The 13,797-nt window shown below is 46.4% G+C and overlaps 1 protein-coding gene across 4 annotated transcripts in view; it reads right to left on the minus strand.

Moving 5' to 3' along the window:
* Positions 1–13,797, minus strand: part of SLC23A2 (solute carrier family 23 member 2) — a 124,570-nt gene that overhangs the window by 7,958 nt on the left and 102,815 nt on the right. For all 4 annotated transcript variants that reach the window (XM_054574001.1, XM_054574003.1, XM_054574000.1 and 1 more), the window contains 4 exons: positions 11,543–11,663; positions 10,915–11,071; positions 7,490–7,637; positions 6,019–6,124 (listed from right to left, as the gene is read on the minus strand). In XM_054574001.1, coding sequence (XP_054429976.1) covers positions 6,019–6,124; positions 7,490–7,637; positions 10,915–11,071; positions 11,543–11,663 — 532 coding nt within the window. The remainder of the gene's footprint in view (positions 1–6,018; positions 6,125–7,489; positions 7,638–10,914; positions 11,072–11,542; positions 11,664–13,797) is intronic.

Consider the following 13,797-nt stretch of genomic DNA (forward strand, 5'->3'; position numbering starts at 1 on the left):
GCATCTGTTTCTCTTCTGGGTTTCTGGCATTACCTTGCACTTACCAACTTAACTCACCCCAAAGCACTTCAGCCTCAGTAACTCCATCTTCCCTGTACCCCATTCAGACAAAACCCCCAAATGTTTCTGGAACCTCCTCTCCTCACGGTATCTTTCCTGTTAGAGGTGGCACAGCTTAAAAGACAAGATGCAGAATTCTCGGGCCCTGATGCCTGGCTGGCATCTGCATGCCACCTCTACTCATGAGACCTGGCCAGCTACTTAACCTGTCTGAGTTGCAGGATCTCCATCCTTATAACTCTAAACCTTGTAGTTTTGCTTTAAGTATTAAATAAGATGTATAAAATAGTTTGCATAGCACCTGGCAAGCATCAGGCTATTTGTTAGCTTCCCAGCTGGGCCTGCTGCCTCTGGCCTTTCCTTGGTCCATGTATCCTGTGGCAGAAGGGCTGTTCTAACATACTGATTTGGGAGGTCAGTCCCCTACATAAGTCCCCTGCTGCTCGTGAATTAAAACATACTTCTCGGGCTCTTCCCAAGGGAGCCAAGCTCACTGGTGAGCTCCCTGCCCTGCCCCGCCCCCGTCTTGCTGCCTGTCCCTCAGGGTACCAGGCAGACCCAGACCTGTCTGTCTGAAACACCCTTTTCCACATCCCCCTTCTGGCTGGTTCCCAGACACATCCCTCAAAATACTACCCAAATGCAACCTCCTCTGCAAAGCCTTCCTTGACTCCGGCTGCGTTCCTGTCCCCCGCTCCACCGCCCCACTCTGGGCTTCGGCAGCACCACTCATCACTTCAATGTGGTCTCAACGTTTTCTGTTAAACCTGACCTGCCTTCTAGAAGCTTCCATCTAGCCCACGGCACCCAGTTACTGGGAGGTGAAGCTGGCACTGGGTTCAAGAATCCTGCATTCTGGCTACTACTTTGTGCTGCCTTTCCCAGGAAAACACCCAGAGAACATCAAAGAGGTTCCAGAATGTCTGGGAGAGTGTCCACAGGGCTTTACGTATGACTTTCAGGGGGGAGAGGATGACTACTTACACTTAAGTTAATTAAAGTGAAATGAAATTTAAGATCAGTCCCTTGGTTGCACTCGTCTCATTACAAGTGCTCTGCAGGCACCTGTGGCTGGTGGCTCCCACGTGAGACTGCACAAGTACCACCACTGCACAGTGTTCTACTGGACACGACTGGTCTAGAGCATCCTTTCAACAGCTTCTCTAGGGACCCAAGGATGAGTTGATTAGGAACCACAGTCAAATCTCACTGTGCAGATTGCCACCCGGCTAGACAGGGTAAGGTGCAGATCTGCCGCCTTAGCCTGGTGCCCAGGCTCTACTGCTTCCATCCATGGCTCCTCCCACATAGCACCAAGGGCAGGGAAGCAGTGAACAGGGCCAGGAAACTGCCAGATCCAGTAAAAATGGACTATGCTTGGCTGTATTATGTGATAAGGAAGACTTTCATTTAAAAATGGCTCATTTTTAGCAAACATTTGTAAGGACCTACTATGTGACTAGCACTTATTAGACTGGGGCGTGGGAAGCAGATGCAAAGATGAATAAGTCACAAGCTTATGATGAAATTCTTGTGCTTTTGAGATTGTTACTCTGTATAGGAGCTCAGTGGGAAGGAAAACTGAAGAGCTCAGGAGGGGTCCCGGAAGCGGTCTTGAGGAACGACTAAGGGTTCATAGGAGGAAGAGCACACAGTCACAGGGAGCCCCCTGTACAAAGACCGCCTGCCAGCAGGGCCAGGCAGCCCTGTTAGGTGTGCAGCCGGAGGGCCGGCAGTCCCCAGGGGTGCCTGAAACAATAAACCCTGCATGAAAACCAGGTTCGGGAGGCTGATCTGCCTTTGATGCTGCAAAAAAAGAAAAAAAAAAAAAAAACAAGAAAAAAAACACAAGCAGCAATGAGGCCATTCTTGTGTTCAACAAATACTAACTGAGTGCCTATGATATACAGCTCCAAACACAGCTCTAAAAAGCCTGCCTTCCAGTGCAGACATGGAGCCTTTGTGTCTCCTTTCCCGCTGCCCCCTTCCCTACTGACCTCCTTTTCTGAACTTTGGCTCTGCTTCTAGGGCCATCATTTCCAAAGGCTTTCAACAGTGTGGAATGCAGCAGAGAAGACAGGACCTTCCTCTGGACACCACCATTGAGATACTACAGGCAGGGACATGGTGCTTACTGTCTATAGAGATAAACTTACAGCTAAATATTGAGGAATAGGATTAAGGGCTAAAATGCAGTCACTACAGTGACCTGCTAAATTACCAAAATCAAGCTGGTTGAGGCAAGAGGAAATGATTCTATTCTTGTTCTAATTAGCCTGGGAACTTTTTGAACTTTTCAGTCCGGCGTCAATGCCTGGATATACATCTGGACATATAGCAGACCTCCAGATAACCCTCTGATTACCCCCTGAAGGACTCGTATTCAGACCACCTGACATCCATTATCCCGATCGTCAGGTGTGACTACACCTTCTGGTACCTATCTTTCTGACCTCTGGACATCTGACTGATAACCGTCTTGGACCAATCGTGGGGCTAAGAATACAGGACTGACAATTCCCAAGACTGTACTTTTTACTGTAAGAACTCTTAACTTTCCTGTCTTCTTCAGAAAGCTTCTGGGTTTTGTTTAGCTGTATCCCCATTTTGCAAACTTTAAGTCCCCTGAATAAATCTTTATCATTTATTTCTAGCCAAAGCCTCCAAACTCTTTTCCAGTTCATTCAACAATATCATATGAAGATGACAGCCACAGCTTACTGGGTACCCCCTACATGCTGGACTCTGCTAAGTGCCTCACATCAAGTTAGTAATCCCAATGTCTTGTATGCTCTCTTGTTGACAAGGGCATGGAGACTCAGAGAGATGATGTCACATTGGGAAAAAGTGATGGAGCCAGGGCTGTAACCCAAAGCGGTCACTTCCCCCATGTCTGTCCCTCTCTGTGGGACAGACATTGGTACACACTCAGCAGAGAAGTCCTGCACGTGCAGTCTGACCCCTTAGAACTTCAAAACACAACAGGGTAAGCAGCCTCAGCTACTGATTAAGAGTTTAGAATTTCCATGGATGTAGAGTGCCATAACTGGATACAGAATAGCAAATATTAGAATGGTTAGGAAATGTGAGGCAGATTCTTTGGAAGAGCCATAGATCACCCGCTCTCCACGTGCCCTGGAATTCTGATACAATGGCCCAGACCAGAGCCATTAGACTGGATTTTCTGCACTGATGAGAACATCCCATATATGTGCTGTTCTATGGCAGCCACTAGCCACAAGTGACCACTGAGATCCTGAAATGTGGCTAGTGTGACTGAGGAATTTTTCGTTTTAACTAATTTAAACTTACATAGTCACATGTGGCTACCGACTACCATATTGGGCAGTACAGATCTACCTCTAGAATTGTCAGATTTCAGACCTCAGTTCTATTCAGAAAAGCTACCTGCCCCACATCCTTCGGCTGGACGAGGCAGAACACAGCCCATAACTCATGCCTCCTTTCTTCTGGACAGAGTCTCCCACCAGCTGCATGGCCCAGGCCACAGAGAAATTTCTGCTGCAAGTCCCACCTCCCCACCCAAGGCAGCTGTGTAGATGGCTGTATTATATCATCTACACAAGGCAATGAAAACTGATTTCAGGGATGACAATGTCCCCGAAAGGATACAGCCTTTGCCTGGGGAAAGGGATCCAAAGGGATTCAAACAAAAAATCAATTTAGCTCATTGGAAAGCACTGGCCGGTTGCCTTTCAGAATAAGCTGGTACCATTCAAACTGTAATAAAGATAATTATTCCCCAGACCATCTCAGTTCTGTTTTAGAAGGCAACCTCAATGAGCAGCACCACTTACTGCCTACAGTGGCTCTGCTCCTGGTGTGTTCCAAAGGGGTTCAGAGAGGGACCCAGCTTATTAAACTCTCTTCCCCTCAGAGTCCCTCCATCTACAACAATTTTACGTTGATGTTATTATTTCAGATTAGTTGAATGCCCACAGGTTCACACAGCACACTGTTGAAGAGTGAGAGGCTTATGGCCCACTCTGTGTTGCTCAGCATCCGGTTCTCACCACGGGCAGCAACGGGACGCAAGGGGCCGGAGGCACTGCCCATCAGGCAGCCCTCACATACCCTGTGCCAGTAGTAACAGGCAGCAGGTGGAGCCATCTGCACACACGAGGCTGAGCTCTGTGCTGGCACCGACAACTGATAGGAAAACCAACTTTAGGCATGCGCTGTGTGTGCCCTGCTTCTTCTCACCTGGATTTACAGCAAAGATTAACCAAACTTAGTGTTTGGTTTCTTCTTATCTGGCTATAGAATCTAAGAGAGCTGGGGGAGGGTTTCTAATTTCACAGAGGTGAAACAGTTCTAGAAGGCTCCAGCTTACACCCAAGATCTCAGAACACAGGGCTCAGGTGAGGGAGACCTGTGACCCATGGAGGCTGTCCAGGATGGTGAGCCCAGTCTAATAGTCTCTACCTGCACGGTATACAAAGGCCAGGGGCTGAGCTGCGTTACTGAAACCCTGGCAAACAGCAAGCTTTGGCCTAGGCCAGCGATTTTCATTCAACCAGTGTGCCGGAAGTATTTTTTAAAACATGCAATACTTAATTATATTGTCAGAGGCACTGACCTCTATTCCCTTAGGTTGTCAAATTAAAAAATGACAACAGCAAACACAACAATAGCCATCTGGTGAATCAAAATTATGCCTGGCTTTTTTCGGGGGGGGGGGGGGGGGGTTCAGATTGGTGAAATACATTTTTTTGTGTGTTGCAGAATTTTAGTAATTAGTTTATGTGTGCCACAAGATGAAAAAGGTTGAAAATTGCTGCCCTAAATGATTGGGATATAAAGGTTACGTGTTAGTAATAAATTTGAAAGGCCTAGAAGCAAGCGCCTTCTTACAGAGGCTGAAATGTGAGGTGGGGCAGCCCCGGGGTCACATGTCTGTCTTTGAACGTGGGTGAGGAGAGGAGGTAACGGGTCAGGCCCTGTTCAACCTGAGTGACTTGCATCGCTGATCTAATCCACTCACTTTACAACTGATATGTAAAAAAGAAGGGTTCTGCTGCTATGGTTTGAAAACCATGTTAATTCTTTACTGAAAGATCACACTTTTTTTCTGTAACAGGTGGTATCATCTCTCATCTAGAACTAATGCCATCTCCTTGCGGGTCTTCTGTTTCCTCCTCCCCCACCTGCCAGGGTCTACTCTCATTATAGCAGCCAAAGTCATCCTTAAAACTAAAGCAAAACCAAACCAGATCAAACAGTCTCCTCCTGGGGCAGCCCCCTCCACTCAGTCTCTGGCTGCCCCCAGGGCCTGTGACCTGGTCTGCCGTTACCTAGAGGACTTCATCTGCTCTCACCTGCCCCCCACTGGCCTCCTTGCTGATCTACGACATGCCAGCCTGCTACCATGATAGGGCTTTGCACTGGCAGCCCCCGCGCCCGAATGCCCACTCCCTAGGCAATCTGCGTTGCTCCCTCCCTCGACTCCTTCCGACCTTGGCCCTAGGACATCTTCTCAGCTGGACTTAGCCTGGCCACCTCATTCAACACTCACCCTTCACTCCCCACCTCCCATCTCTGCCCCGTGTTTCTGCCATATTTAAAATGCTTACTGCTTATTATTTGTCTTCCCTGGCTAGAATGTAAACTCCACAGTGATGGGGATATTTTTCTTTTTTATGCACTGATGTATCGCAAGCGCCTGAAACAGCAGGCTGGCATATGGTCAGGGTGCCTAATAAAACTGTAGAATGCAGGAAGGAACCCTAGCACCAGAATGCCTGCCTCCCTAGGCCCCTCAAGGGGGCAGAGACCTCCACCAGCACTCCGGACACCCATCGACAAAAAAAAAGTCATTGAGGGAGAAAATGATCTCAGAATTGAAGGCCTTCCTTGTGGAACTCAGGTGGTCAGACCAATTAATGAAATGGATCAACGCTTAGCGGCCCAACCATTTAATTAGAAAAATGTTTGTACCTTCGTAATTCCCAAAACTCCAATGTTGGGACTGGATGAAGTAGAGCCATTCCCAGTACCAAATATGCCATCGAGAACACAGGAGAGACCCTCCACGAAAATCCCCCTAAAATGTAAAGGAATGGGGCAAAAAGAACATTCATTCAATGGGGCAACACTCTAAAATATGCTCTAAATGGTTGTGGCCCAAAGGCCTGGTCCACAGATCTGTAACCGCCACACGCCTTGGGCGGGGTCAGCAACGCAGAGTCGCAGGCCCCACTCCAGACCTCCGCGCTCCTTCAACTTTGAAAAGCACCTCTGCGAACCACGCATGGGCACAGTTTTTAAATGGCACTCCAAATTAAAGGATGTAAGCCAGAAACACAGAGCCATTTGTTGGGATCTAGGACAAACATGGACTGTCTAATGATTTGATTCCTTTGCTATTAATATACAGTTTCATCACGAAGGACATGCTTTGTAATTCTGTAAACGCTGACACTTTTTACAAAGAATCAACATACATGTAATTTAATCATGTGCAACAGCTCAACTGAAGAAAGATATAAAACCTTGACTATAAACCTTAACAGAACCAATGCAAGAAATGCTAAGAAACCAGTCCATTGGATCTCATCACGTGCAGTTCCTTTTGGAGGGGCAGCAGCTGGGTGGGAATGAGGTCGTGGGAGTGATCTGGATAATTTTATCTTCTCTGCAGACTCCACAGAGTACAATTCACTCCTGGCATCCAGAAACTAAAGACCAGGTGTGCTGGGAACCTAAACACCACAGTTTAATACCTCTAGATCCTACAGATTTCATTTATGCCTGCCTTTACCTCTCTATTTATATAAATTACACTTGTGAATAGATGACACAGCATCTACCCCTTAGAACAGTTGGGGAAACAAGAATAAAGGGGATGGCCCTAACAGGTGTGGCTCAGTTGGTAGGGTGTCATCCTGCAAGGAGAAGGATTGCTGGTTCGATCCCCAGTTGGGGCACGTGCCGGGGTGGCAGGTTCAATCCCCAGTCGAGGCACGTGCAAGAGGCAACTGAGCGATATTTCTCTCTCACATTGATGTTTCTCTCCCGCTCTTTCTCCCTCCTTCCCCTCTCTCTAAAAATAAATAAAATCTTAAAAAGATAATATAAGTAAAGGGGACATACATCCATGACCCCAAACCAAGCAAAAAACAACAGCAGTGTCTGGTATGTGTTTTGGTGAGTTTAAGGTCTTAGAGTGGCCTCAAAGAATGTCTTCTGTGACTGTCACTGTGAGAAAGAAAGGGTGAGAAATTCTGCTTGGTGTTACAAATGAGCAAAATGCGGACAGTGACTTGTCCAAAGACAAATGGCCAATGAAGAGCTCTGATGCGTGGCTGCCTCCGGGCTGAAACTCCGTTTCTTCTCCAAGATCACACACACCAGAGCAAAGTAATAAGGTGCTGGGCCCGATGGAAAACTGGCTATCTCAGGAACGTACCTGTTTATTGCATGGATGGGAGGCGGTGGTGCACAGGACAGCCTTGCACAGGCGTAGTAGTCTCCGATAGACTCGATAATACTGGCGACAACAGCACTGAGCATGCCAATGACACCAGCTGCAGAGATGGTGGGCAGTCCCCACTGAACTACAGAAGGATGACAAAGGTGAAATCATCACTTTCTTAGAGGGGCAGGCAAAAGTTTCTATACACCAAGTCATTCAGAATGTCTGAGGACTTTTCAAGATCAACTCCGATTTTAAAGCTCATGGATACTTTATTTTAAACCTTCATCACCAATGGCGAGATGCCTAGAAATGGTTCCTCAGTCAGATGAAAATAGCTATAACCAGGACTTGTCTGCTCTACGTCCTAATTTAAAAGAAACTGCATGCCAGAAAGAGGCTGGTCTTTCTCTTCCTGCTTCAAAGCCAGTGTCTAAATTACAATTTACACAGCCTGCTATGTCGAGATAGAAATTTGTATGAGGATTTTTACCCTACAGTGCAAAGTGTGGTACAAACTGCTGGTGCCCTTGCTCTGGGAGTGGAATTAAATAAAAAAGCAGTGAAAAGTCACTAGCTAAACTTAAACCCCAATAGTAATGTGTGGCACAAGGTATAGATAACCCTTCTCTCCTGTTATAGCAGCACTTTTATGTTTTTTTATTTAGTGAACCATGTAATGGAAAATTAAATAGTTTCCTTTAAGAAAGCAGGGTCCCCAAGCAGCTTCATTTTGAGTATCTGGATTTAGTTAATTCTTCATTAGACACATCTTTAAAGAAAAAAATCTCTTTTGGACTTTCAAAGCCATAGACCTTATTTAATAAAAATAGCATGAGGGACGTTCATTGTTAGAGTAAATAGATGTCTTTGATAAAGTACCTAGACCTTCTTCCCCTGAACATTAGTTTTAAAAAGTACAGTGGAAAAAAAAAGATGGATAGATAAAATGGTCTCCTGTGGGGGGGTCATCAAGGTAGGTGGGGAACAGACACTGAATGATGACCTAGGAACAGTGTAATGGTGAGGCATCTAAGGAAGGCAACCCAAAGTGGGTCACAGTGAGTACAAATCAGGGTCAGGAAAAGGAGAGTCCCTGCGCAGGGAGGGTCTGGAGAGCAGGAGAGGAGTGGACAGGGCGTTCTGGACGGGCAACAGACCGAGCATCAGCAGAAGGGCGGAACCAAGCACACAGCAACGGGCCAGCGCTCAGCAGCGGGCAAGTGTGGCATGGGGAGGGCAGGCTGGGGAAGGGCTCCATGTGCTACCTAGAGGCGCTTGGCGTCTGTCTCATAGCTAAAGGGGAGCAGCCTCAGGTTTGGGAAGAAAAAGGTGACACACGAAGAGGAGCAGAATACTCATTGGCCTTGAGTGCATATGAAGACAGAGCTGCTCCCACCCGGGGCTACTTTACCCCGCGGGAGCAGACAGAGGACAGAGAGGCCCACGGTCAGAGGGTCAAAATGTGTGTCCAGACAATGGCTCACATGAGTTCTATGTCCCCCAGCAACAGGTTTGGTCAACATCTCATCTCTGGGTGGGTTTGGAATAAATTTTTCTCATGCAGATGATTTCTTATCAAGCAGCATTTTGTATTTTCTAAATAATCTTTTCTGTGGTTATCTTACTGCTGATGTCACGTGGTGGCTTCATTCTAGTGTATGGATTTAGGGGAGGGATTCTTATTTTAGTTTGCCATTTACTAATTTTCAGATACTTTTACTTCCCTAGTCTCTTTATTCCTACTGTTTTCTATTATTTTCCCCATTGTGCTTGAAGTCCTTAATTTTGATTTATAAAATCTTTATTCCATCTATTCCAACATTTTAAATCTGTAATCTTCTAAATTTTGGACCCCATTTTCTTCATATTATATGTACATTTAAAACCTTGCTGCCTCCCACCTTCTCTGTTTACCGTTATTTCATCTTCCCCTTTAACTACAACCTTAAATTGTGTTGTCACTTTACAGCAGTATTATTCAACCTCAGCACTGTTGACATTTTGGGCCCGAAATCTGTATTTCAACAACCAATCCAGGTACCTCTTAGTGTGCTAAAGACAAAAACATACTTGAAAACCAATCTCCAATTTAAGCCCAGTAATCGGAGTACTGAACACACTACACCCTCCTGGTTTCTGGGGCAGCTTTTCCCAGGGGCGCTTTGGCAACAGAGCGGCTCACGGCAGTGAAGGGCTGTCACGAGCAGGAGCCGGACAGCGCTGTCTCGGCAGCGGCACAGCTGCTTCCCAGGCGGCCCTCGGCGTTTCCACGTGTGCTCCTCTCAGGAGCCGCCCGCACAGGCGGGGGGCCACCTGGCTTGTGCTGGGGGGCTTCCTCTAGCCTGCTCTCCCAGACCGCCTCCTGACTGCTCCAACAATTGACCTTTATTCTCATTTTGTTTCAAATTATATGTATACTTATGAACTATGCACTTTTTTGACAAAAGAAGAGGTATACATAAACACATACATAGACCATATGGTGTGATGAGAGTGTTCTGTAGAAAGATACACTTTTTAAAGTGTTTGTAAATGTGTCAGGAACAGAAGGGACAACTGCCAATGTCACCATCATTTAACATGCTTACAACAGTTGTCTCGGGCCCAATCTTAATATTCTTGGTTTTTCCTGCTTTTTCTCCTTGTCATTATAAAATGTGAAGGTGTGATCACTAAACAGGGGAATAAATTAGCACAGCCTTACTAAGCTCAGGTTTCAGTTCTAATTAAAACCCCAAATGCCAGAACAGAGTCCTCACAACAGAACCAGCAAGCATCAATAACGACTAGGTTCACACGAGTCACTTTGGGGGAAGAGTCTAGAAGGTGGTCAATGTGAATCAAAATGATACCTCACTGGGGACTGCTTCCCCCATCACCTTACCAAGACTTATCCAACACTCATATCTTAAGATCCACCTTCCATCCATTTGTGAGTGTCAGTTTACCTCTGATAGCTGTGACCAAATTTAAAGAGAGATTATAGCTCCCCACTAAAGGATTATACAAATTCATCATGCTTCAGCAGTTTGCTTGCTAATCTTCGGACCCCTCCCACTCAAGCCGGGTGCTTGGGCCCTCAGTAGCTCTGTTTGTGTTCCTAAGCAGCTGCCCTTAAATCCTAGCACTAGACCTCAAACCCCAGAAGAAACCTCTTGTCCAGGATGTCACCCTAGTGGAACCAGTAAGAACCAACCGGTTGATCTGTGAGGGGAGCTGGTTTGTCTCTGTGTGTTAATTATGGCCCTCCAGTGATAGCGTCTCCCTTCTTTAGGGGTCGAATGCTCTAATGACCAGGATAGTAAGACCTGCTGGGACAAAGAAGGCTCTTCCTGCCGCAGGGCCCTCTGCCAACCTCCAGCTCCTCTAAGTTGCCCCTGTGAGCTCCTGCTTGCTCTGGCCCCTGGAATACTTACATGGGTACGGAACCTTAAACCACGGGGCGACCAGCAGCACACCCTGCCTGGCATCTGTCCGAGCATAGAAGCCATACTTTGCACTGTCAGGAGGGAAGACATCTGTCACTGTGAAGATGAAGCAGAGCAGCCAGGACACAAGGATGGCCAGGATGATCTGAAGTGGTCCAAAAAAAAAGTCTGTCAGGCTACGGGGGTGGTGGTTGCTGGCAAAACACATGCCTTTCTGCAGCCTCAGTACCACACCACAGAACCCACCACTGTCAGTGCTGCACTCAAATAACCCGTAACAGATCTGCTGAAAACCTATTCCCTGAATGGAATCACATTTAGGGAGAGCAGTTTTATGCAGCTAAAGTTACTTTAACCCTAAGTCTGGCTAGTAAAACACAGAAAATGGGCAAGGTGCCTGCAGAGCTCTCCCAGTCCCAGGATTAGTCTATCACCCCCAAAGGATTTCAGAATCAGAAGCTTCTACCACTTTAACTTGAAATCCATAACAATTTGGGTGGTCCTTAGTACCCCAATGGCACGACATAAACATAGTTCCCCCCCCCAACCCCCGGTAAACACTTTACATAATGAACTAAGGGCAATATGGTCAGGAGAAAAAAATATAACTACTTACAGGGAACATTTTGAAAAGCTGCAACTTGTAGGCAGTCCATCCTTTCTTGGATTTGTAAATTGGGAGAGGAAATTTAACATTTCTGGCATATTGAGAAAACAGTAATACTAGGAAAATTGTCCTGAGGAGAAAAAGAAAATAAACAAGTTTAAAAGCTGTTTGTCTGCATTTTAAAATATTACTCAAAGCTTTAATGGCAAAGTGGTCGCATGTGTTCAACTCACTTCTCTAGAAAGCTGCTAGTCCTCTTAACTATTACCTGGGAAATCATATCTTTTGTAAATGCCATTTTTGCAAAAAATATTAGAACTTTTTTTCTTAGCACTTCTTGATGCAGAAATGAAAGTTACCATAATATAAATGTTTTGGCTAAACTTCCCGTAATAGAATAAGAAAACCCAAAGGATATACACACTGATGGGAAAAGCCATGCTCTGTAAGAGAAAAAGACAAGCTGCCAGATACAACATAGAGCACTGTATAGTTACAACTACAAATTAACCAAAAACAAGCAACTACTGCACAAGTGCACGTGTACACACATCACACATACGCACACATATATGTGCAAACGGTAAAGATGGGATCCAAAATGCTCACAGGAATTGGCCTCAAGTGGTGATATAATACGCAACTTTCTTCTACTTTTCTATATTTTTTGATTTACTTATAAAGAGCTTAAATTACTTTTAAAAAGCAAAAAGCTTCAATATTTAAGAAAGGTATATACAGCAGAATACAACACCAATAACATCCCTGAGGTTTGTGTGTCACACATTACATGAAGGTCTTCCCACCCATCACCTCGGCCTTCGCAGTGGCTTCTGTGATCATCCACTTTAGAGAAACAGCCTGTGGTCCAAGATCATGTAGCTAGAGTTTGCAGGGTGAGTGGGCCAGAGGGCTAGCCCTACAGTCTGGACTCCAAACCACTTTGCAACATGGGTCCTAAGGGCTGGGATGTCTGGGCTGGCTCTGAAGTCCCTTTACCCTGAGCCTACACTTCTGACCCAGCTGCAGCAAGGGCTACAGCAGGCAGTGATGGCAGGTGACTTCCCTGAAGCAGGATCTGACACATCCTCATCAGTTCAGTGCCGAGTGTGGCGGATGTGGGATGGACTCCCATTGCTGAAACAAGAAAGGCATACAATGATGTGTTTCATCACCCATTGGGACACACTCTTTCACTTACAACTGAAGGTAGAATTGGCAGAAGAGTGGATTCTCTGTCAAAGCTAAGCCTAATTGTTCCCAGGCACAGTTCCAACTGCTGAGAAGGAATTATCAGCTCCACTGACAGCAGGTCAAGTGCAGTTTCACTGTCACATGCCTAATGAAGTGCAGACTGCGGCCAGCTGGAGAACAGGCCTGTGCTGCTCCACTGCCTCCCCACCTCTCGGGCGCTTTGCTGGCCTGGTGACGGGGGTCTCTGCCCCACCACAAAGTCAGTACCAGTTCAAGGTTAAAAACACGCACAGTGCTCAAGTGATTCCAATTTCCCTGGGATGATGAAGTTCACCAACAATAACAAAAACAGCGTAACAATGAGAGAGACTAAAACTGATTTAAACATAGACCAACATCAAATTTTCATGTCTTAAAAAATGCTATTGAACTTCTGGTAAATGTGGAAGTGTAGCTGACACGCTTTACCTCCTCACGCAACCACAGAAAGGATTACAACTAAATCTCAAAACAACACCCAGAACTGCCAGAAAATCAAACTGTAGGAAGTCCGACAACCAGGGATTCAAAGAAGTCACATTCATCCTGATGGGTAGGAGGGGTGGAGACGAGGAAATGGACAGAGATGAGGAAATGTGGTATGGCGAGGAGAGGCGGCAGCAGAATGGACACAGGCAGTCCCACATTCCCGTGTGGTGGATAAAAATCAAGAGGGATACCTTGGTAGAAGACAGTGATCCCAACCCCAGGCCAGACCGCACAACACAGGGTTCCAACAACGGGAAGATAAACTCTCATAACTTGTGGCTATAAAAATCAGTGGGGATTGAGGTGGCAGAAGAAACTGCTGGATTTTCAGGAATCTCCACTTCAAAGGGCCTGCACAGTCTTAGAACATGCACAAACCCACCCACTCTGGGGTTTAGCACCAGGGCCACACGTGGAAAGGCACGAGTCATATACGGGGAGTGGGTGAAGTGACTGGAAACGGGGTCAGTGCCGAGCAATCTCCACAGGCCAGGCAGCAGCAGAGCCCCCTCTCGGAGCCCATCCCCCACACAGAGACACAA

The sequence above is a fragment of the Pteronotus mesoamericanus genome, unplaced genomic scaffold (assembly GCF_021234165.1).
Source record: "Pteronotus mesoamericanus isolate MK-2021 breed Mesoamerican mustached bat unplaced genomic scaffold, CSHL_Meso_final contig_25, whole genome shotgun sequence".
Lineage (NCBI taxonomy): Eukaryota > Metazoa > Chordata > Mammalia > Chiroptera > Mormoopidae > Pteronotus > Pteronotus mesoamericanus.